The sequence below is a fragment of the Schistocerca nitens genome, chromosome 4 (genome assembly GCF_023898315.1).
Source record: "Schistocerca nitens isolate TAMUIC-IGC-003100 chromosome 4, iqSchNite1.1, whole genome shotgun sequence".
NCBI lineage: Eukaryota > Metazoa > Arthropoda > Insecta > Orthoptera > Acrididae > Schistocerca > Schistocerca nitens.
This window is the reverse complement of record NC_064617.1, coordinates 942318413-942340481: the sequence shown is the minus strand read 5'-3', so window position 1 is coordinate 942340481 and position 22069 is coordinate 942318413. Positions and strand designations below refer to the sequence as shown.

The 22069-nt window shown below is 44.1% G+C and overlaps 1 protein-coding gene across 1 annotated transcript; it reads right to left on the bottom strand.

Moving 5' to 3' along the window:
* Positions 1-265: 265 nt before the first annotated feature.
* Positions 266-7550, bottom strand: LOC126253583 (cuticle protein 18.7-like). Its single transcript, XM_049955010.1, has 3 exons — positions 7417-7550; positions 4930-5250; positions 266-624 (listed from the first exon to the last, which is right to left on the bottom strand). The coding sequence occupies exons 1-3, from the start codon at positions 7426-7428 to the stop codon at positions 367-369; spliced, it is 591 nt and encodes a 196-aa protein (XP_049810967.1). The 5' UTR covers positions 7429-7550; the 3' UTR covers positions 266-366.
* Between the last annotated feature and the right edge of the window lie 14519 nt (positions 7551-22069).

Below are 22069 nucleotides of genomic sequence, written 5' to 3'. Positions count from 1 at the left end.
TAATAATCGTCTTTCAGAGTAGGGAACTTCTTCAGTGCCTAATTTGCCAGGAAATCTGTCAGGCGATTAGTACATCATTCTTGTATTAAAGCTCGATGTAGGTAAATGTGGAGTTTCTTTCTGTACTTCAGATATTTTCTTCAGAATTGAATTTTTGAGGAGGATATAATATAGGAGTAGTATATACACTCTGACGCAGTAAATAACCTTAAATCGGTACTGTATGTCAATAAGGTGTGAGAGTGAAGATAAGAACACAGTTAAGTACTTGCAGCAGTCGTCATGTGAGTTTATTTACGAAGTCTAAGTTACAGGGTTTGTACATATCGGTGAGCCGCACACGCGGGTTGAGGTCCAGTGGTCGCTTCAGCCGAAGAGGGCAGCCTTGGCCTGCAGGTGCGCCACGGCGTCGGCGATCTTGCCGGCGGCCACGGCAGGGGTGTCCAGCGGCACGCCCTGCGCCGTCAGCAGAGTGCCGTCGGGCGCCACCTGGGCGGCGCCGGCCACGCCCAGGCCCAGGCCGAGCAGGCCGGGGGCGTACACTGCGGGGGCGGCGGGGGCGGCGGCGGAGGCGGCGGCCGCCTGCGCTTGCGCCGCCGCGTGCGCCGCCTTCGCTGCGGCCACCTGCGGAAAACGCCACAGTGCCAGTCTCAGCATCCCGCTGAACACAAATGAAGCTGTAATTTTTTTTTTTAACACGGTAGCCCATCATGCAGTTCATTCTACCGTACACAAAAATACGACGCACCACGAAGCCATTATCCAATGAAACTGAAAACAGTAGATGTAATGTACGTGTACAAACAAGCAGATGATAACAGTTTCACAAAAATTAAATGATTTATTCGTAAGAAAGATTTCACAAATTGAGAAGTCTATAACGCGTTGGTCCAATTCTGGCCCTGACTCAATCAGTTATTCGGCTTGGCATTGATTGGCAGAGTTGTTGGATGTCGTCCTGAGATACACGGTGCAAAATTCTGTCCAATTGGCACGTTAGATCGTCGAATTCCTGAGATGTTTGGAGGGCCGTGCCAGTAATGCGCCAGACGTTATGAATTGGGCTGAAACCTATCTTGCTGGCTAAGGTTGGGTTCATGAGCATAAAGATAAGCAGTAGAAACTCTCATCGTGTGCAGACGGGCATTATCTTGTTGAAATATAAGCCCAGGTGGCTTACCTTGAAGAGCAACAAAACGGAGCTTAGAATATCGTTGACGTACTTCTGTACTGAAGGGCGCCGCTTAGGACAACGAAAGAGGTTCTACTATGAAAGGAAGGGACTCCCAGACCATTGATTGGCAGAGTTGTTGGATGTCGTCCTGAGGTACACGGTGCAAAATTCTGTCCAAATGGCACGTTAGATCGTCGAAATCCTGAGATGTTTGGAGGGCCGTGCCAGTAATGCGCCAAACGTTATGAATTGGGCTGAAACCTGTCTACCTTGCTGGTGAAGGTAGGGTTCGCGAGCACAAAGACAAGCAGTAGAAACTCTCGTCATGTGCAGGCGGTCATTATCTTACTGAAATGTGAGCCCAGGATGACCTGCCATGAAGAGCAACAAAACGGGGCGTAGAATACCGTCGAAACACCTCTGTGCTGAAGGGTGCCACGTATGAGAGCCAAAGGGGTTCTGCTATGAAAAGAAAGGCCACCCATACCATTACTCCTTGTTATTGGACAACATGGTGGGTGACATTGACGCTGGTATCCTACCGATGCCCGGAGCGTCTCTACACACGTCTTTGGACTGGAATCTCATTGACTGGAGTATAATTGAGTTATGTGACGAGTCCCACTTTGGAATTAGCCCCGATGACCAGTGAAGGCGCCCCAGACAGCTATGGGACATAAACCTGATGGTCGCTCGCCATTCGGCAAGAGAACCACTGTCAGAGGTATTAGAACGATTTTCGCCTATAACATTCGACTCGGACATTCCCAAACCAGAGTCTCTTACCCTTATTTGATATACCTCTGAAACTTTGTAACATCACTGCGGAATCATCCTTTAGGTATTTTCTTTGTTTTAAGAACTGCATCGATTGTGCGAGCCTTGAAATACTTTTACGTCAGTTTGAACATTATGGGATTAGCGAAATAGCTCAACAGTCGTTCTCTTCACATCTGGAATGTTGAAGCAGAAGGTCGATGACTAGTGACAACAAACAATACGTTTCTGTGCCTTTAAATGAGTGAAAAAGCGTATGAACATTAATAAGTGTAACTATGCTCGAGTACTATGCATAAAGTAACCACGATTTAATTTTGCCTCATATTTTTTTACGTTGTCCAAATGAATTTGAATAAAAAAACGAAGAAAATCGAAGCGTATGAGATGTTGTGTTATAGAAATATGTTGCAATTCAAGTGTACTGAAAGACAGGGACTACAGAATCGGCGAAGAAAGGTGTAAGTAGGTTGTTTAGGTTTTTATGTTGGTAACGCCACGTAGCGCTCTGTATGAAAGTCACTGACTGTGCTGTGTGCAGTCTGTGGATGTTTCGACTCATTGTTGTAATATTGGCTACTGTAGTGCTGGGCAGATGGATGTTAACAGCGCGTAGCGTTGTGCAGTTGGAGGTGAGCCGCCAGCAGTGGTGGATGTGGGGAGAGAGATGGCGGAGTTTTGAGCGGACGATCCGGACGTGTGTCCGTCAGAAAAAGGAAATTTGTTTAACTTTTGAACGCTATTAAGGTAACTACATTGTTTGTTCTCTATCAAAATCTTCCAATTGCTAACTATGCCTATCAGTAGTCAGTGCCTTCAGTAGTTAGGATCTTTTATTTAGCTGGCAGTATTGGCGCTCGCTGTATTGCAGTAGTTAAAGTAACGAAGATTTTTTTGAGGTAAGTGATTCATGAAAGGTATAGCTTATTGTTAGTCCGGCCCATTCTTTTGTAGGGATTATTGAGCTAAAAATATTGTGTCAGTTTAGTGATGATCAGAATAAGTAAAGAGAGAACTGTTTGAGTACGTTCAGTTTTGTTCAGCTGTTCAGATAACGTAGAGGTTTTACAGCAATGTCATTCACAATTTTTTTCTATGGGGACGTTTCAAAGGAACATATGGAAGACACGGATAAGAACGACACGTGTTAAGACACTAGGGGATAGCTTCCATGGTATCATTGGGAGCCCTGGACGATAAAAACCGTAGGGAAAGACAGAGATTGGACTGAATCCAATAAATAATAGAGGACGTGGTCTGCAAGTGCTGTCAGGAATTCGTGTCGGGGCACATCAAAGCAGTCAAAAGAAAAAAGTTCACTTGAGTTTAAACATCCCCCCCAAATCAAGTCGCAGTGGTTAGCACACCGGACTCACTTTCGGGAGGACGACAGTTCAATCCCGTGTCCGGCCATCGTGATATAGGTTTCCCATGATTTCCCTAAATCGCTCCAGGCAAATACTAGGTTGGTTCCTTTGAAAGGGCACGGCCGACTTCCTTCCCCGACCTTCCCTAATCTAATGAGACCGACGGTCTAGCTGTTTGGTCTGTTCCCCAAACAACCCAACCCAACCCAACCCAAAATCAAGTGGAAGCATGCTGCTGTGACCGAGCGGTTCTAGGCGCTTCAGTCCGGAACCGCGCTGCTGCTACGGTCGCAAGTTCGAATCGTGCCTCGGGCATGGATTTGTGGGATGTCGTTAGGTTAGTTAGGTTTAAGTAGTTCTACGTCTACGTCAGAAACCAGTTGGCAGTTGTAAGAGTCGAGGGGCACGAAAGGGAAGCAGTGGATGGGAAGGGAATCAGACAGGGGTGTAGCCTCTCCCCGATGTTACTTAATCTGTATATTGAGCAAGCAGTAAAGGAATCAAAAGAAAATTTCGGAGTAGGTATTAAAATCCATGGAGGACAAAGAAAAACTTTGAGGTTCGCCGATGACATTGTAATTCAGTCAGAGACAGCAAAGGACTTGGAAGAGCAGTTGCACGGAATGGACAGTGTCTTGAAAGGAGTATATAAGATGAACATCAACAAAAGCAGAACGAGGATAATGAAATGTAGTCGAATTAAGTCGGGTGATGCTGAGGGGATTAGATTAGGAAATGAGACCCTTAAAGTAGTAAAGGGGTTTTGCTATTTGGGGAGCAAAATAACTGATGATGGTCGAAGTAGAGAAGATATAAAACGTAGACTGGCAAAGGCAAGAAAAGTGTTTCTGAAGTAGAGAAATTTGTTAACATCGAGTATAGATTTAAATGTCAGGAAGTCGTTTCTGAATGCATTTGTATGGAGTGTAGCCATGTATGGAAGTGAAACATGGACGATAAATAGTTTATACAAGAAGAGAAGAGAAGCTTTCGAAATGTGGTGCTACAGAAGAATGCTGAAGATTAGACGGGTGGATCACATAACTAATGAGGAGGTATTGAATAGAATTATGGAGAAGAGGAGTTTGTGGTACAACTTGACAAGAAGAAGGGATCGGTTGGTAGGACATGTTCTGAGGCATCAAGGGATCGCAAATTTAGCATTCGAGGGCAGTGTGGAGGGTAAAAATCGTAGAGGGAGACCAAGAGATGAATACACTAAGCAGATTCAGAAGGATGTTGGTTGCAGTAAGTACTGGGAGATGAAGAAGCTTGCACAGGATAGAGTAGCATGGAGAGCTGCATGAAACCAGTCTCAGGACTGAACACCACAAAAACAACACGTCTAGGGGACTGATAACCTCAGATGTTAAGTCCCATGGAGCCATTTGAACCATTTTGAACCCAAATCAAGTGGACCATAAGGACCATATCAAACTAGTCAGAAGACTGATGACTCAACAAAGCAAAAGAAAGTAAATAAAATAAGTAAGTTGCATTTAAACATCCCCCGAAAGCGATGTAGCAAATAGTCCTCGAAAAGGAAAATGAACATCACCTCTGTGTTCGTTTTGGTTTCTGCTTAACTGGAGACGGGAGCGATCGGCTTACCTCAGGGGTGTCCAGGGGAACGCCACCAGGTCCAATGACGATGTTGGCCGGTCCGTAGGCTGCGAGACCAGCGCCGGGTGCAGCGGCGGCCGGTGCAGCGGCGGGTGCAGGAACCACTGGCACTCCCTGGGCGTTGCGCGCCGCCTCGGCAGCCTGGATGGCCAGGATGCGCGACTTGGCGGCCGCCACCTCAGGCGTGTCAGCAGGTAGCCCCGCAGGGGACACGGCGCCGGGGACGCCGTAGGACAGGCCGTAGGGCAGCCCCAGACCGAGGTAGCCGGGCCTGGCCGAAGCGTAGCCCACCAGCGCGCACACTAGTACCTGCAACACGCCGCGTACTGGGAGTCTGACCAAGGCCTTAGTGATTCAGTTCGGATGTTCAAGCACTACGCTACTAACGAGGTTGAGATGTCGTTGTGGTCAAACTGGTTTGATACAACTCTTCGCTCTAGTCTGTCCTACATAATCTTTTTTGTATATGCATAACTACTGTAAACGACTTCCAACTGAGACTGTCTACTGTAGTCATCTCCATATACAATTTTTACCGCTAATATTTCCAAATTAGCTTCTCCTTGGCTCACCATATCCCGTTGTAACATACAATTCCGTAGCCTCGTCCTCTTAGTTCTTGTGGAGTTGGTTTCCAAGAGACGATTGAAGGAGGGCTTACTCAAGCACAGAAATAATGCATTGGGCGTTAAGTAATTCTTAGCGGTGGTTGTGGTCGGTGCCTATCATGCTGGTTTAAGGGCTAGTTACGTTAGTTGTTTTCCAACACCGGCTGTATATTGTTGTTGTTGTGCTCTTCAGTCCTGAGACTGGGTTGATGCAGCTCTCCATGCTACTCTATCCTGTGCAAGCTTCTTCATCTCCCAGTACCTACTGCAGCCTACATCTTTCTGAATCTGCTTAGTGTATTCATCTCTTGGTCTCCCTCTACGATTTTTACCCTCCACGCTGCCCTCCAATACTAAATTGGTGATCCCTTGATGTCGCAGAACATGTCCTAACAACCGATCCCTTCTTCTAGTTAGTTGTGCCACAAGCTCCTCTTCTCTCCAATCCTATTCAATACCTGCTCATTAGTTATGTGATCTACCCATCTAATCTTCAGCATTCTTCTGTGGCACCACATTTCGAAAGCTATTCTCTTCTTGTCTAAACTATTTATCGTCCACGTTTCACTTCCATACATGGCTACACTCCATACAAATACTTTCGGAAACGACTTCCTGACATTTAAATCTATACTCGATCTTAACAAATTTTTCTTCTTCAGAAACGCTTTCCTTCCCATTGCCAGTCTACATTTTATATCCTCTCTACTTCGACCATCATCAGTTATTTTTCTCCCCAAATAGCAAAACTCCTTTACTACAATTTTGAACATGGCCGATAATGCAGCAACCGTAGACGAAATTTATAATATTACTTGAAAATACAGCTCTTCGGTTGCTCAGGTAAAAAAATTTCAACTTTACCTAGGTTTCAAATGCTCTAAGGCAGCCTTCATCAAAATTTTCAACTTTACCTAGGTTTCAACTGCTCTATGGCAGCCTTCATCAGCCTGATTAAGGCTGCCTTAGAGCAGGTGAAACCTAGATAAAGTTGAAAATTTTTTACCTGTGCAACCGAAGAGCTGTAGTTTCAAGTAATATTATGAACTCGTTTACTACTTTAAGTATCTCATTTCCTAATCTAATTCCCTCAGCATCACCCGACTTAATTCGACTACATTCCATTATCCTCGTTTTCCTTTTGTTGATGTTCATCTTATACCCTCCTTTCAAGACACTGTCCATTCCGTTCAACTGCTCTTCCAAGTCCTTAGCTGTCTCTGACAGAATTGCAATGTCATCGGCGAACCTCGAGGTTTTTATTTCTTCTCCATGGATTTTAATATCTACTCCGAAGTTTTCTTTAGTTTCCTTTACTGCTTGCTCAATATACAGATTGAATAACATCGGGGAGAGGGTACAACCCTGTCTTACTCCCTTCCCAACAACTGCTTCCCTTTCATGTCCCTCGACTCTTATAACTGCCATCTGGTTTCTGTACGAATTGTAAATAGCCTTTCGCTCCCTGTATTTTACCCCTGCCACCTTTAGCATTTGGAAGAGAGTATTCCAATCAACATTGTCAAAAGCTTTCTCTAAGTCTACAAATGCTAGAAACGTAGGTTTGCCTTTCCTTAATCTTTAAGATAAGTCGTACGGTCAGTATTGCCTGACGTGTTCCAATATTTCTACGGAATCCAAACTGATCTTCCCCGAGGTCGGCATCTACCAGTTTTTCCATTCGTCTTCCCCGAGAGCAGTTTCTACTAGTTTTTCCATTCGTCTGTAAAGAATTCGCGTTAGTATTTTGCAGCCGTGACTTATTAAACTGGTAGTTTTGTAATTTTCACATCTGTCAATACCTGCTAAGTGGTTAATTGAACTTAAAGTAAAGAGCCCGCGTGTAGGGCCGTGGCGAAGCACTCACCAGGACCTTCATGTCAGCAGTGGCGGCGGCGGTGGTGGATGTGCTGATGAACTGTGCCCGTCTGCCGGCAGCGGTCCGCCGCAGAGCTTATATACGGAGGGACGCGGATGGCCGGAGGACGCGCCGCGCCGCGCCGCGACACTCGCAGGGCGGAGCGGACCCGGCGGCCTTCCTGGCTCCTCCCTGTCCCGGCCTGGCATTGCACCAGCCGTCGGCCGCGATCCTCTGCCAGCTACGCGGCCTCCCCACGCCCTCATCTCGTCTAGCGCGGTCCAGGCCTCCGGCTTCATGCCGGACCGATGACTCGACCTCACACCGATTCCCAGCTGCCTTCCGACCTGCTGAAAGATGCCGGCAACCACTGACGCCACCGCAAAGGACGAAACACTGTACATGCCCACCTAATAAGGTTGTTGGACCTCCGCTGACTACCGAAACAATACGAACTCTCCTAGGAGGAGATACTCACTAAGTTTTAACTGTTACCTGAAAACTGAAACATACTTACATTTTTGTTTGTGTGCAGGTACTTGTTTGCGGTCCAGGTGAGGCGTAGCGCCGTATACCGGTCCTACGTTGGAGGCGGTTAAGTGGGAGATGTGTCTCAGAGCTGGATAGTGACAGATGGTGACGCGAGACTGGACCCGCACGTAGTTTATGTATCAGCCGATAGAGGACAATATTGGATAGGGGGACTGTGATTTAGTTTCGATTGTGTCCACTAGAGTGCACTAAAGTAATAGAATGTTTTTCATAAAATGTTCTAGTAATTTCATGAAGTGTTATTATGTCTTTTTGCGTATGTAAAATGTTATAAATGTGTTTTAGCAGTATGAATGATGCGTGAGTTTGGTTTAAGGTTAATATGAAGGTAATTGAAACTTCCTGCCAGATTAAAACTGTGTGCCCGACCGAGACTCGAACTTGGGACCTTTGCCTTTCGCAGGCAAGTGCTCTACCATCTGAGCTACCAAAGCACGACTCAGCCCCGCTCCTCAGAGGTTTACTTCTACCAGTATCTCGTCTCCTACCTTCCAAACTTTACAGAAGCTCTCCTGCGAACCTTGCAGAACTGGCACTCCTGAAAGAAAGGATAGTGCAGAGACATGACTTGCCTGCGAAAGGAAAAGGTCCCGAGTTCGAGTCTCGATTCGGCACACAGTTTTAATCTGCCAGGAAGTTTCATATCGGCGCACACTCCGCTGCAGAGTGAAAATCTCATTCTGGAAACATCCCCCAGGCTGTGGCTAAGCCACGTCACCGGAATATCCTTTCTTTCAGGAGTGCCAGTTCTGCAAGGTTCGGAGGAGAGCTTCTGTAAAGTTTGGAAGGTAGGAGACGAGATACTGGCAGAAGTAAAGCTGTGAGGACCGGGCGTGAGTCGTGCTTGGGTAGCTCAGATGGTAAAGCACTTGCCTGCGAAAGGCAAAGGTCCAGAGTTCGAGTCTCGGTCGAGCACACAGTTTTAATCTGCCAGCAAGTTTCATATCAGCGCACACTCCGCTGCAGAGTGAAAATCTCATTATGAAGATAATTATTTAACGGGTTATGTCGTGGGATTTAGTCTGGGAACATTTCGAAGAAGTATGGATAAGGACAAAGGGGATTTTTGTAGAATATATTTGTAAAGTAAGTTTATGGTAAAGGGAAAGTTAATTCAAGTATAAATAACAATAGTAAATAACTTTATGCGTAAACAAAACTTCAGCATATTAGATAATTACGTCGGTAAAAAGCGCAGTCGTTAGGTTTACTATTTTGCGATTGGTTATTGATGAAAAGCGCGAACTGACGCGGGAGTACGTTGTTTTGGTATTGGCTGTTGAGTAAATTGACCAACGGTAAAGCAATATTCTTCGCGCGCCTTTTTCTGCTGGTAGAGAAGAGTATTCTAGGGAGGAGTCGGAGCCTAGCCATGAAACAGTTCGGACGTGTGTAGTAGTAATTCCGATGGAAATGGTAAGTTGCCGGATCCAGCTTTGTTTCATACATCAAAAGTGTGGTAAAGTGACGGCATAATTGTTCCGATCGGTGTGAAGAAATTTCGGAATTCTTAAGTGAATTTTGTGACGAGAAAAGACATAAATTCCGCGTGGCGCATTGAGCAGGTCGGTGGCTAAAAACTGTGACTGCATTAGGTACCGACATACTTAATATTTGTCGAGCATTCTCAACCAAAAACAGTACGTGTTTTTCTAGCTATTACGTTTTCGGGAAATGCAACACCATAAACTTGCTAACGTGAGTGAAAGGGATAGTGAGTGACTGCGTTAAGACTAGCACGGGCTTGGCAGTGATACTTGTTCACCTAAGTTTCAGAATATATTAATTAAGGACAAAATTTCAAACCTTTCACTTCGTGTGAAAACTTTCTCCCGAAACGTAGATTTAGTGGCTTTAATTGCAGCCTGGTTCACGTCGAAGTACAGTAGGTTTCGCTCGGCTTCCCTACAGATGATCTCCTGAGACAATGTTCACAAGTTGGTGCAGGTTCGTTACAAAGGGACGGAAGGAACCGCGCCGCCGCACTGGTAAACAAAGAAAACCCCGCACCACAGGACCGCGACATGCGGCTGCAGGAGGCAGAACAAAATGGCGCAGGACATCAATAAAGTGGTGCATCTTGCAGTAGTAAGTTTTCTGCATTTGAAGGGGAGCAATGCTGCGACAATCCACTTTGCCACTCAGCTTGTGGGAGCGTGCGGCAACAATGCACCCTCGCATGACACTGTCGACAGGTGGCGTAGACGTTTCCACTATTGTCAAACAAGTCTGGAGGGCGAAGATCTTAGTGGCAGGTTTTCTCTCTGAGTAGACATGGGTCGTTCGAACTAACGGGTCCAAAGGAACGGTTCACCAAGATGAACGGAACGAGCGAGGAACGAAGTCTAAGGAACGGTCTTTCATGGTTCACTTCGGTCGCGGCTTTCTACTTCTAGTTCCCGGGAACGGGAAACGGTTGGTCTCGTTCTGTCGGCCGGTCTCGTTCCAGGCTCGATCCCGTTCCCGTCTGTCTCGGTCTCGGTCTCGGTCTCGGTCTCGCTCGGCCGGACTCGTCCTTCTTCGCGTGGCCACTCGTCGCAGTTCCACAACCGACTGCTCATAGCTAGTTCAGTATCGAGTTGTTCGTTTCATTCGCTGCGCACGCCCATTCTAGATGTGTTTCAAACCTTTTCTGAACTCTGAACTTCTGCTTCTTTTCGTATTCTATTCAGCGTCCGCGACCGGTAATTAAAATATATTTTATAATTAAGTAAATTACATAAAAATTACGTGGTATGTAATACATATATCTTTTCAGGTAACAAAACGGCCTATCAGGGTAATTCACTATTTCGATAAACAGCAGATGAAATACTTGTAAAAAGGCAAGATTTTTTTTGTTATTACACATGCAAAGGAAGTTGGCACGGCACACACGAGTGTGCCATTTTCCGTCTTTTTTTGATCCAAGGTAAAAGGGCATTTTCATTGTTATAGAAGGCAGACCGGCTTACAACCGAATGAAGCCTGCGCTCCATAATCGAGTGTATGGTGTCACATTTTGTAAAGAAAATATGATAAGTCCTACAATATTATTTCAGTGGTACAGGGTGGCTCACGAAAAATCGGCCCCGAGTACTAGACTGCTCATTGTCGCTTACCAATCGTCATCTATTGTTTCAAAGTTGTTTGCATTAGCTTATTTGTTATTTCTTCACTGCCTAATTATTACATGTTTATCTATTCTGCCCGTGGCGGTCAACAAATCGTGCGTAATTGGCGAGCAGTCTGTACTTGGGGCCGGTTTTTTTGTGCGCCACCTTACATTATTTCACTGCGATCAGCCACATAACGCTACAGTTGGCTAAACGGGAGGTTTTGCACACTCACGAAAATTACAAGTGTGTGAGAATTTGCTATGAATAGAAGCTCTGTACTGCAGGAGGGAGGGAAGTGCCCCCTTTTGGCGCCTTCCATCTTCAGTCACTTATGCTACTAATTTTCAGTTTTGCATTAGAACCATATACAAGCACAAATGAACGGTGAACGACTAAAAAGGAATGGTTCCCAAAAAAGAGTGATCACCAATGAACTGGTTCCCAAGGATGAACGAGTTTGCCAATCTATATCTCTGACAAGTACCGGGAGTGCAAACAAAATTAGGACCTGTTGCTCGAAGACTGGCGTATCATAACAGGGTGAAAGCAGAAAAAAATGAAAGTCAGTCATGAATCAGTTTTGAAGATCGTGCAGCAGATTTTGAACACAACAGAGGACACTTACAGCTAGTTGCCACGACTGTTTAGATCATTTAATTATTCCACCTTGAGAAACAGAGAAGCTAGTCGTAAGATAAATATAGTATGATCATGTGTCGGACAGGAACAGTGTGAGAAGCCAGAATGTATATGTTTCATACTTGATAGATCTCTTACTTTCAAGAAGTACTACATGAACTGCAAGTCAAAACTTTCCACCAAGAACAAACTTGTACGGAAACTGGCTGTATTTCAGTAGTCAAACTGAAACTTTACGAACCCCTGCTGTGGCACTATGCTGTTCTGCGTCAGAGTATGCTTGTTATTTTTGGTATAATTCAACTCATGCCAAACAGGTGGGTTGGAGGTTGGGTTTATTTGGGGGGAAGAGACCAAACAGCGAGGTCATCGGTCTCATCGGATTAGGAAAGGATGGGAAAGGAAGTCGGCCGTGCCCTGTCAAAGGAACCGTCCCGTCATTTGCCTGAAGCGATTTAGATTTGTTCAAATGGCTCTGAGCACTATGGGACTTAACATCTATGGTCATCAGTCCCCTAGAACTTAGAACTACTTACACCTAACTAACCTAAGGACATCACACAACACCCAGTCATCACGAGGCAAAGAAAATCCCTGACCCCGCCGGGAATCGAACCCGGGAACCCGGGAGCGATTTAGGGAAATCACGGAAAACCTAAATCAGGATGGTTGGACGCCGGATTGAACCGTCGTCCTCTCGAATGCGCGTCTAGTGTGCTATCTACTGCGCTACCTCGCTCGGTCAAAAAGGCGGACTTAGCTCTCAGTGACACCTGTATAATCCTAACAGATTGCTGGAAATCCACTCCAGTCGAATGGCTTTACCAGCTCTCCTGTTCGAAGAGAAACAGTTGCTAATTAGGAAAGAAATAATGTGGAGCAGTAGTGAACGTATCTTCTGTATGGGCACGAACTAGACCAGCAAAGACTGAAGTCGAGGACAGGTTTCCTGAGAATGTGGGCGGCACTTAAAACCACTGCTGAAAAAGCTAGGTTGCATCTATAGGCGGTCACGACCAAACTTCCCTCTGGCTGGAAAAGAGTTTCAGAAACCCCTAGCTCTTTTGGGAAATGGACGTCTTGGGAGTCCTTGAATAGACTACTATCTAGAACTGGCGGATCAAAAATTAAATTTGGCATGACTGTGCTACACAAACCATCGGTCTCATCGGATTAGGGATGATGGGAAAGGAAGTCGGCCGTGCCCTGTCAAAGGAACCACCCCGGCATTTGCCTGAAGCGATTTAGGTAAATCACGGAAAACCTAAATCAGGATGGTCGGACGCGGGATGATGTTCAGTGTGACTGTGGAAGAAGGCAAGACTGTTCGTCATTTGTTTCAGTGCCGCCTGTGCCCAGCCCCCTGCACAGAAGGTGAACTTCATCAAGGAACAGGAGTTGCATTGGAAGTGGACAAGTTTTGGGCAAAAGTGATATAATAGTCTTAAGTGTATGTTTCTGATACGAGAATAAATAAATATGAAATTTTTACAGCTGTGTCAGCCCATTTCTGATAACTCCCTTACCCACCACAGCTAAGTGTGGGCTGTATGACTACGACTCCTAGACAAAGGAATGTAAAATTGTGGGGCTACTATTGCCGAAAAATGTTCTCACGAGGTTATGGATCACTGTGAGGAGAAATTCTCGCTGAAAGCATCAAAGGGTAGGTGGAGTAGGGGTGGCTAGACTCTAAAAATTACTATTTTTATGTAAATGAGTTGATCAGTCATAAGCTACGTGGCAGTTGCTAAACCAATTGCATTCTCTCGCTGTCTACAGTCACGCAGTGTAACAATTGGCTAAACATGAGCTTTCACAGTATCTCGGGAGATCACTTCTAGAAGTGTATGAGAATTATTTAATAGATAAAAAAAATTTCCGTACCCCAGATTCAAGGAGGGAGGGCGGGCGTTCCCTCTCTTGCCTTCCCCCATTCCCCGCTTTGCAGACACCTATGAAATGTAGTGTTTGCCCATGGGAACCCCTCACCCCCCCCCCCCCCCCCCTGCAGTTAGTTTCATTTCGCACAAAGCACGGTCACACATGGTCCTCTTTGGATTATCAAATTTTTTCTCACACCCTTACTAACTTGACAAGACAGCCTTAAACTTCTTCCTTTGGCCTGGGACAAAGAATGCATTGGCTGGCAGGCATTTCTATAATGACGACGAGGCGAGTTTTGACGTGGAACGTGTCTTGAACACACAAAGTACAGACTTCTAATACGGAGGCCATCTTCACGTCATCACTCATTGGTAAACATATGTCGCTTTAAAGGGTAAATATGTAAAGGAAGAGTAACACCATCAACAAGTTTCATTATTGCACCTTGATTGTTTCGAATTGTTTCTTGGAACTTTTATACTACCCTTCAGATATTTTTAATATTTCTGACAATTTTTTTTGGCTAGTTCTCTAGTCTCGTTTCAGTTTATGTAAAAAGTGAGCTGTTTCAGTTTTTAGTTCAGTACGATGAGGGGAGCGGTTGCCCTTCAAAACAGAAAAATCCAGGAATTAATGTAAACGACGGACTTTGCAAAATCCATAATGAATTTTCACTCTGTAGTGGAATGGCGTCGATTTAAAATTTCCAAGCAGATTAAAGCTGTATGACGGGCCACGATTTGAACCAGGCAAGAGATTTCAACCTGAGACCTTTACCTTTCGTAGGCGAGAGTCCTACCTTCTGGGTAACCTAAGTATGGCCCTGAGCCGCCCTCACCTCACTGCTTTAGTTCAGCCAGTGTCTCGTCTTCTACCTTCCAAACATCACAGAAATTCTCCTACATACCTTGCTGGACTAGCACTCCTGGAATAGAGGATTGTGCGAAGACATGGTTTAGTCACAGCCTGGTGGATTGTATTCAGAATGAATTTTCCCTCTGCAACGGGGTGTGCGCTGATCTGGGACTCGAAGCTCGAACCTTTGCCTTTCGAGGTCAAGTTCCCTACCGACTGAGCTATCTAATCACGACTCACTGTGGACCATCACAGATTTACTTCCGCCAGTACCTCATCTCCTAACAAAACTATTTGACCATCACATGGATGTTAAACATTTGCGACATGTAAATAGGTTTCCACGTGCTACGTCTCGAAGTCGAATCACTTCTTGGGCAGTGCGCAACCAGACAGGGATGAAGACCATAATCTCGATTAGACACAAAATTTTAATTTTTCACTTAACTTCATTCACCACAGTTTTGAAAATGGACGCCTCAATTTTTATATAAATTAGCTTCAGATAATGAGACATGATTAGAAAAGCGTCGTATTAATAACACACAAGCAAGAACTGTATTGATATGAAGTCTTCATATCAGTCTCAGACAGTATTGACAAAAAGGAGCTGTAGCCCATATAGCAACGGAAGAGTTAGAGATTCCTAATGAAGTGATAGCCTTTGTACTGTGGAAATGCCCAAAGTCAAATTAAGATACAGAATCCGCTGTCAAGTGCTGCAACCACAAATAACGAAATAAGATACGAAGATGCATTATCGTCATGTCTGTTGAATATAGACTTGGAGAACATCATAAGAGATGCTGCCAGCAGTGCAATGGCCCCATCCTATATAAATCAGTTTTGATATTAGCATATGCAGATGATACTGATATTGTAAGTAGGCTGTTTAGGTTTTTTTATTGGTAACGCCACCTCTGTATGAAAATCACTGGCTGTGCTGTGTGCAGTCTGTGGCTGCTTTGCATTGTTGTAATACTCGCCATTGTAGTGTTAGGCAGCTGGCTGTGAACAGCGCGTAGCGTTGCGCAGTTGGAGGTGAGCCGCCAGCAGTGGTGGATGTGGGGAGAGAGATGGCGGAGTTTTGAAATTTGTCATGAACTGCTATATTTATATATGATGATATCAAGGTAAATACATTGTTTTTTCTCTATTAATATCTTTCATTTGCTAACTATCCCTATCAGTAGTTAGTGCCTTCCATAGTTTGAATCTTTTATTTAGCTGGCAGTAGTGGCGCTTGCTGTATTGCAGTAGTGGGAGAAACGAAGATTATTGCGAGGTAAGTGATTTAGTGATTTGTGAAAGGTATAGTTTAATGTTAGTCAGGGCCATTCTTTTGTAGGGATTTTTGAAAGTCAGATTGCGTTGCGCTAACAAAATATTGTGTGTCAGGTTAAGCACAGTCGTGTAAAATTGTTAAAAAGGGGACGTTTTAATATCAATGGAAAAACACCAAGAGCAACAAAAGAAGTCTTTACAAATCTTGAAAGAGCAGCTAGACAGATGAACTTATAAGTAAATGAAGGCAAAAGTCAGATTATTCCTGTAACGGAGAAAGATTTTCTAAATGAACCCTCATTCATACAAACTGGTTCTTATCGCTTGGTGCTACAAGAAGTTTCATCTTCTTTGGAGCAAAGTTAAACTGTAAGAATAGTGTCTGAGTATCCAAAACTAATATTATTCGACAACAAGTGCTACCATGGTCTCTGAAAATGTCTGAAATCTATGCTGCTATTCACTGCAATCATATGTGCGCTAAACCCTGAACACTAGCGAAATTCGATGAAAAAAAAAACTTGTCACACTTGAAAGAGAGGTCTTAAGATTGATACCTGGCCAACTGGAAGAAAATGAGAAGAGTCTGGAGGAGAAGAGTCAACTGCGTATGTAATAATCTATTTAATGAACTAGATTTTGTGAGTTGCGTGGAGAGTAAAAGGCTGGAATAGGCAGTACATGTACTGAGAATTAATGACAGAATGATTATGAGGATCGAACTACTCAACGCATTATCTGAAGAAACCAGGAAAGCTGTAAGGCCAAAGCTAAGACGGTAGGAAGGCGTTAGACGGGACAAAAGGAAAACTGAAATTCAGAACTGCAATAATTCGGCACTAAACATGAAAGAGAGCAATAATTTTCTGCAGAAGGTCTAGACTCACAACCGACTGTTGTACCGTGATGATGATAATGATAGATAAATCGAATAATTGTGATCTGTGACAGGTAGCAGGGAAAAAAAGTTTTGTCATTCACTTAAGGACGAAAAAATAGCAAACCTATTTCTTCCTAACCCTGCGTACAATTTTAATAAGGTCGCTGGCTCCATGGTATCACTTTTCTCTTGCATAGGACTGTTATCAGAATTAATTTTGTATCGTCATAATTATGTTTTTCATCATTTTTTACATTACGCACTCACATAGCCATGGTTTATGTGGAGACGAACCTTATTCGTCACGCAATAATTTCTCCATTTATAGAGCAACAGCTATCAAATCAATACCAGTCCTAGCACCTGCTTAAATAGGTGGGAGAGAAGGGGGTGGCAGGAGGGGAGTATGTGCTCTCGCATTTGTGACGAGAGTCTTGAATATCAGACCAGGAACATTGCCAGCACGTAGGCTGTCGACGAGGCTCGCAACGTGAGAAGACAGGCGGTCGACTTCTCTGGTACCGGAGGCTCTGCTGGAGGCAATTAAAGCTGCTGCTACCCGCTACGCCTGCTTGCAAAAACATCTTCCGTCCTTGCTGCTTAGCTCCATCCGTCTCGTTTCATCAACCTGACTATTAGCATCAGATGAAGGACTTCTTCCTTTAGTGCCAAGCGTACCTAAGCGTTAATACGGTTATAGGCGTAAAGAGGACATCGTCGACTGCGTTACACACACGTCGTAGTCCACACGTACCGTGACTTTTTTTCGCAGCCGTGGCTGACGATAAATAACGACCGCCGATCTCCTGTACCTGTCTTGGCACCAGAAACAAGCAGGTTACGTCGTTGTGTGGAATGTAGTGTGTGCGTCATCAGTTACATTATTTCCCGTTTACATTGTCCTCTTTGTCAGCATAGTACATCAGAACACAGGAGTCACCTTCATTCGTTCGCAGTCTGACATTAATCGTTAAAGTGCGGAAAGGCTGCAGAAAATCGCTGGGGGTGGATTGAAAGCATAAGTATGTCAAGATGTTTTGATTTAAATGTCTTCGAAACTACCGGATAAGTCGAAAAGCTAGTTCCCTACTTTTACGTCCCTAACTATGCCGAGGACATCTTCGCCTATTTTTCTGCTGTGATAGCAAAATTTTTCATTCTGGTATAAATTATGTTTCGGGACGTCTTCAGATTTTCATAAGTATAGAATTGATTGTAGATGCAGTTCACTCGTGCAAAATTTACTAAATAACATTCTACATATCTACTATATTTTATACTAACACTGACGAAACATAATGAATCGTAGCCTTTGCAAGAATTATAGCTTTGCCTTGAGACAAAGGGATTGTTACCATTAATTTGTAGCAAACAAGTCCACTATGGCTTGCTAATGACATCACAGCATACTTATGATAAAGGCAATGGGACCAATTTCCAGCACTTGAAAATACACATTATAACACGGCAGTATGAGTAATGTGGGATAAGGAATACTTCATGATGGTACTTACTTACATATATATTTGGAAACTGGTGGTATAGTGCATGGTTGAGACTACTTAACATGAATATTATATTTTGTCCTTTCATTCACGTGTTGAGCGAGAGAAAAGTGACTGTATGCATCTGTATGCATCGCAACGTCTCTTGTGTAATTCCCATGAATCCTACACGAAATACACAAAGATGACAGCAGAACTGTCACACAAGTTTTTTCCGAATTCACCAAATTTCGCGAGAACTCGCCATCTTTCTTCCAAGTATTCCCATGGAGCATATCTGTTACAATTTCCTATTTGTTGTATCGACCTATTACGATCCTATCACCGGATCTCAGAATTCGCCTGCTGTCTGTTTTCGTGCCTACCGTACACACTCGAGTAATAAGGTATGGCCCGCATCTCGTGGTCGTGCGGTAGCGTACTCGCTTCCCACGCCCGGGTTCCCGGGTTCGATTCCCGGCGGGGTCAGGGATTTTTTCTCTGCCTCGTGATGGCTGGGTGTTGTGTGCTGTCCTTAGGTTAGTTAGGTTTAAGTAGTTCTAAGTTCTAGGAGACTTATGACCACAGCAGTTGAGTCCAATAGTGCTCAGAGCCAATAAGGTATGTGGGTCAGTTAATAAGGCTCAGTTTTCAATGAAGCCCACTGCTTGTAATTCTGAAAGTACAGGCGATACCTGGGCGGAGGCAGCACTTATTGAACCTTCTACTAGTAAGCTCCTGACAGTGCTAGTAGTGCATTTTAGCTATAATTCGTTACTCTCCGTTTTGTGACGTCCACTAGCTTCGCAAAGTCTGACTTTTTCTGATTTCAAGAGTAATCTGTATAAGCAGTCTACTATGTACGCCTGAAAAGCTCGTTTATAAGTCTTTAAAACTGTGTAATTAGATTTGCTCAATTATTAGTGGTACAGAAGTAGTCACAACTGAACGAGGAAACGTAGGAGGTCTCTAATTAGGCCACGGTGATCTTCGTTTAATACAGAGATTAGTTTTCTTTGCTCAGAATCACACCATATTGTTCTCCGTAGTAATTCATTTATGTAAGAACCAGCGCCTTGCGAAGAACAGATGTAACAATTTTAACCCATGCATAAAATAAGAAGTTTATACAGTTGCAATAATGAAACAAGAATGTGACATTTTAAAATTTCAGTACCAGTTTAAGTAGAATTTTCATACTGCTCTTTACATATTTTTTGCTTTACTAGTTTTTCTTTTTTTGTTTTTGTAAGTGACAACTCATTTTTTGGAGTCCACGAGCACTAGGGCTTTTGTACTAAAATGAGTCATTCACAGTCAGGTTATTTTGCTAGAACGATATAACACAATTTAATATGATTGTTTCCTTTATTTTCTTCTTACATAAGTCACGGACCTTATTTATGACCAATGGTTTTAATAAGACTAGCTTGATGACCAACTCTTTATATAATATAAAAATTATGACCTTTTAAATTTCCTATTTTTTCCTTAACGGATATAGAAGCTGACTTTCTAGTACGGTAGATAGCATTTCTCTGACTGCCCAAATTAAAAAAAAAGAGGCTGCCGAATCTTAAGTGGGTTTAATTGATGCACCTACCTTACCTTAAAATTGGTCGCACTAGCGTCTTGTATGCCATACTGTGTGGAGATGCTTGCACTTTCCCAGAAAGTCTTCCATTCTCCTTGTCTAATACACATTTCTTATCGCTTATTATTACTGTTGTGTCACAGAATAGTAAAAGATAGAAAATAGAAAGTTTTATTACAGTTTTATTTCGTGTTGTGAATACTGTGGCTAACAAGGGAACGAGCCGCCAGCAGGAGAATGAAGGTGGATCTCTTGATTTTCTCGACACACAGTGTCTGTTTGGACAAATAAACATTCCCACCCTATTCAATCGTACAACGCATATAAATCAGTTCAAAATGGTTCAAATGGCTCTGAGCACTATGGGACTCAACTGCTATGGTCATAAGTCCCCTAGAACTTAGAACTACTTAAACCTAACTAACCTAAGGACAGCACACAACACCCAGCCATCACGAGATACAGAAAATCCCTGACCCCGCCGGGAATCGAACCCGGGAACCCGTGCGTGGGAAGCGAGAACGCTACCGCACGACCACGAGATGCGGGCCTATAAATCAGTAATGATGTGGTTAAAGAAGACGCTAGTACTATCAGGTCTAGAGTGTATCGAGAGAGTATAGAATATATGTGTAACCACACACTTACGAGTGAATGGTGGCTTTGGGGGAGAAACGCGTCAAGTGTGTCAGCAGACATATGTGGACCTGTACAAACATCCTTACCTCCGACATCCTAGTGCCAGCAATCCAGAACTTGGATTCTGACCTCATAGAACCTGTCCCAATACGCCATCTTTGGTTCTGGCGTCATAGAGCCAGCGCTAGCATTCCAAGACTCGGATGTTGATGTCATAGACCTGGGGCCAGTATTCCAGGTCAGGCAGCGTGACTACGCCCCATCTTGAATTTCCCACCAATTTATACTTCGGACAACAGCCCTACTTAGTTGGGAAACACGCAAGCGCAGTTGTACTACCTATTGAATTTCCCACCAAAATTAGAATTTCCACCCAAATTATGAGTTTTTCACCATTTCATACATAAGGCGATTGAACTTTGTCAGAGGGGAAAGTGGTGGAGAAACCCCATGACGTCATGGATGATACAATTTGCACAATTACCCTCCGGGAATGCCTACTTGGTCTATTCGATGATGTTGACAGGAACACTTGACTCATGCACAGCACAGCTTCAAGAAGGAACTGATCAAGCTAGAGAGATGACAGAAGTAGAAGACCGAGCAGTCGTCAGAGACACCCTCAGAGCCCTGGATTATTATCATCGATCCGACGTGCAACTGGTTCTTACTTGACCACAAGGACCATTAGTAGGAGGCTGAAAAAAAGGTAGATGGGCTCAAGGCTCTCCTTGCGACGACTAACATTGACCTTTGTACACTAACACGCCCGTTTATAGTGCTATCGGGTACATTTAGAGTGTAATCTTATTTACTCGAGTCGAATTGTCTTCGAATTAAGCACCAGTGACCAGTGACGACGTGTCTGGAGACAGGTGGGATACCAACCTGTCTGTCGCTCGCCATACGTCTAGATAACCAGGTGTGATGGTCTGGGATGCCATTTCATTCCATAGCAGGACCCCTCTGGATGGCATCCGCGACATCCTTACAGCACTGTGGCACATCAACTTATTCTACGCTCCGTTTTGTTGCCCTTCAAAGAAAGCCCTTCTCGGCTAACACTTCAGCAATATAATGCTCGCCAGTAAACGGTGAGAATCTGTACTGCTTGTCTTCATTCTTGCAAAACCCTACCCTGGCCAGCAAGGTCACCGGATCTCTCCGCAACTCAGAACGTTTGGAACATTATGGACAGGGCTCTGCAAGGAGATCGGGATTTCGACAGTGTAGCGAGGTAACTGGACGGAATTTGGCGCTATATCTCTCTGGAGGACATCCAACAACTCCAACAATCAGTGCCAGGCCGAATCACTGCTTGCATAATGGCCAAGAGGGACCAACGCATTACTGATTTGATCAATTTGTGAAGATCTATCTCTTGAATAAATCATCTGTCTTTTTCTGAAGCTGTAATCATTTGTTTCTCCGTACATGCGCATCAAATCTACCCATGTCCATCCTGTTTGGATAATTCCTTCGTGGTATGCCGTTTTTTGTGTTATTTTTTTATTTTTGTATTGGAATGTATTTGGGGTGACTTCATGCAACATTTCGCCTTTCTTCTGTACCTTATTTTGAATGGTTCAAATGGCTCTGAGCACTATGGGACTCAACTGCTGAGGTCATTAGTCCCCTAGAACTTAGAACTAGTTAAACCTAACTAACCTAAGGACATCACAAACATCCATGCCCGAGGCAGGATTCGAACCTGCGACCGTAGCGGTCTTGCGGTTCCAGACTGCAGCGC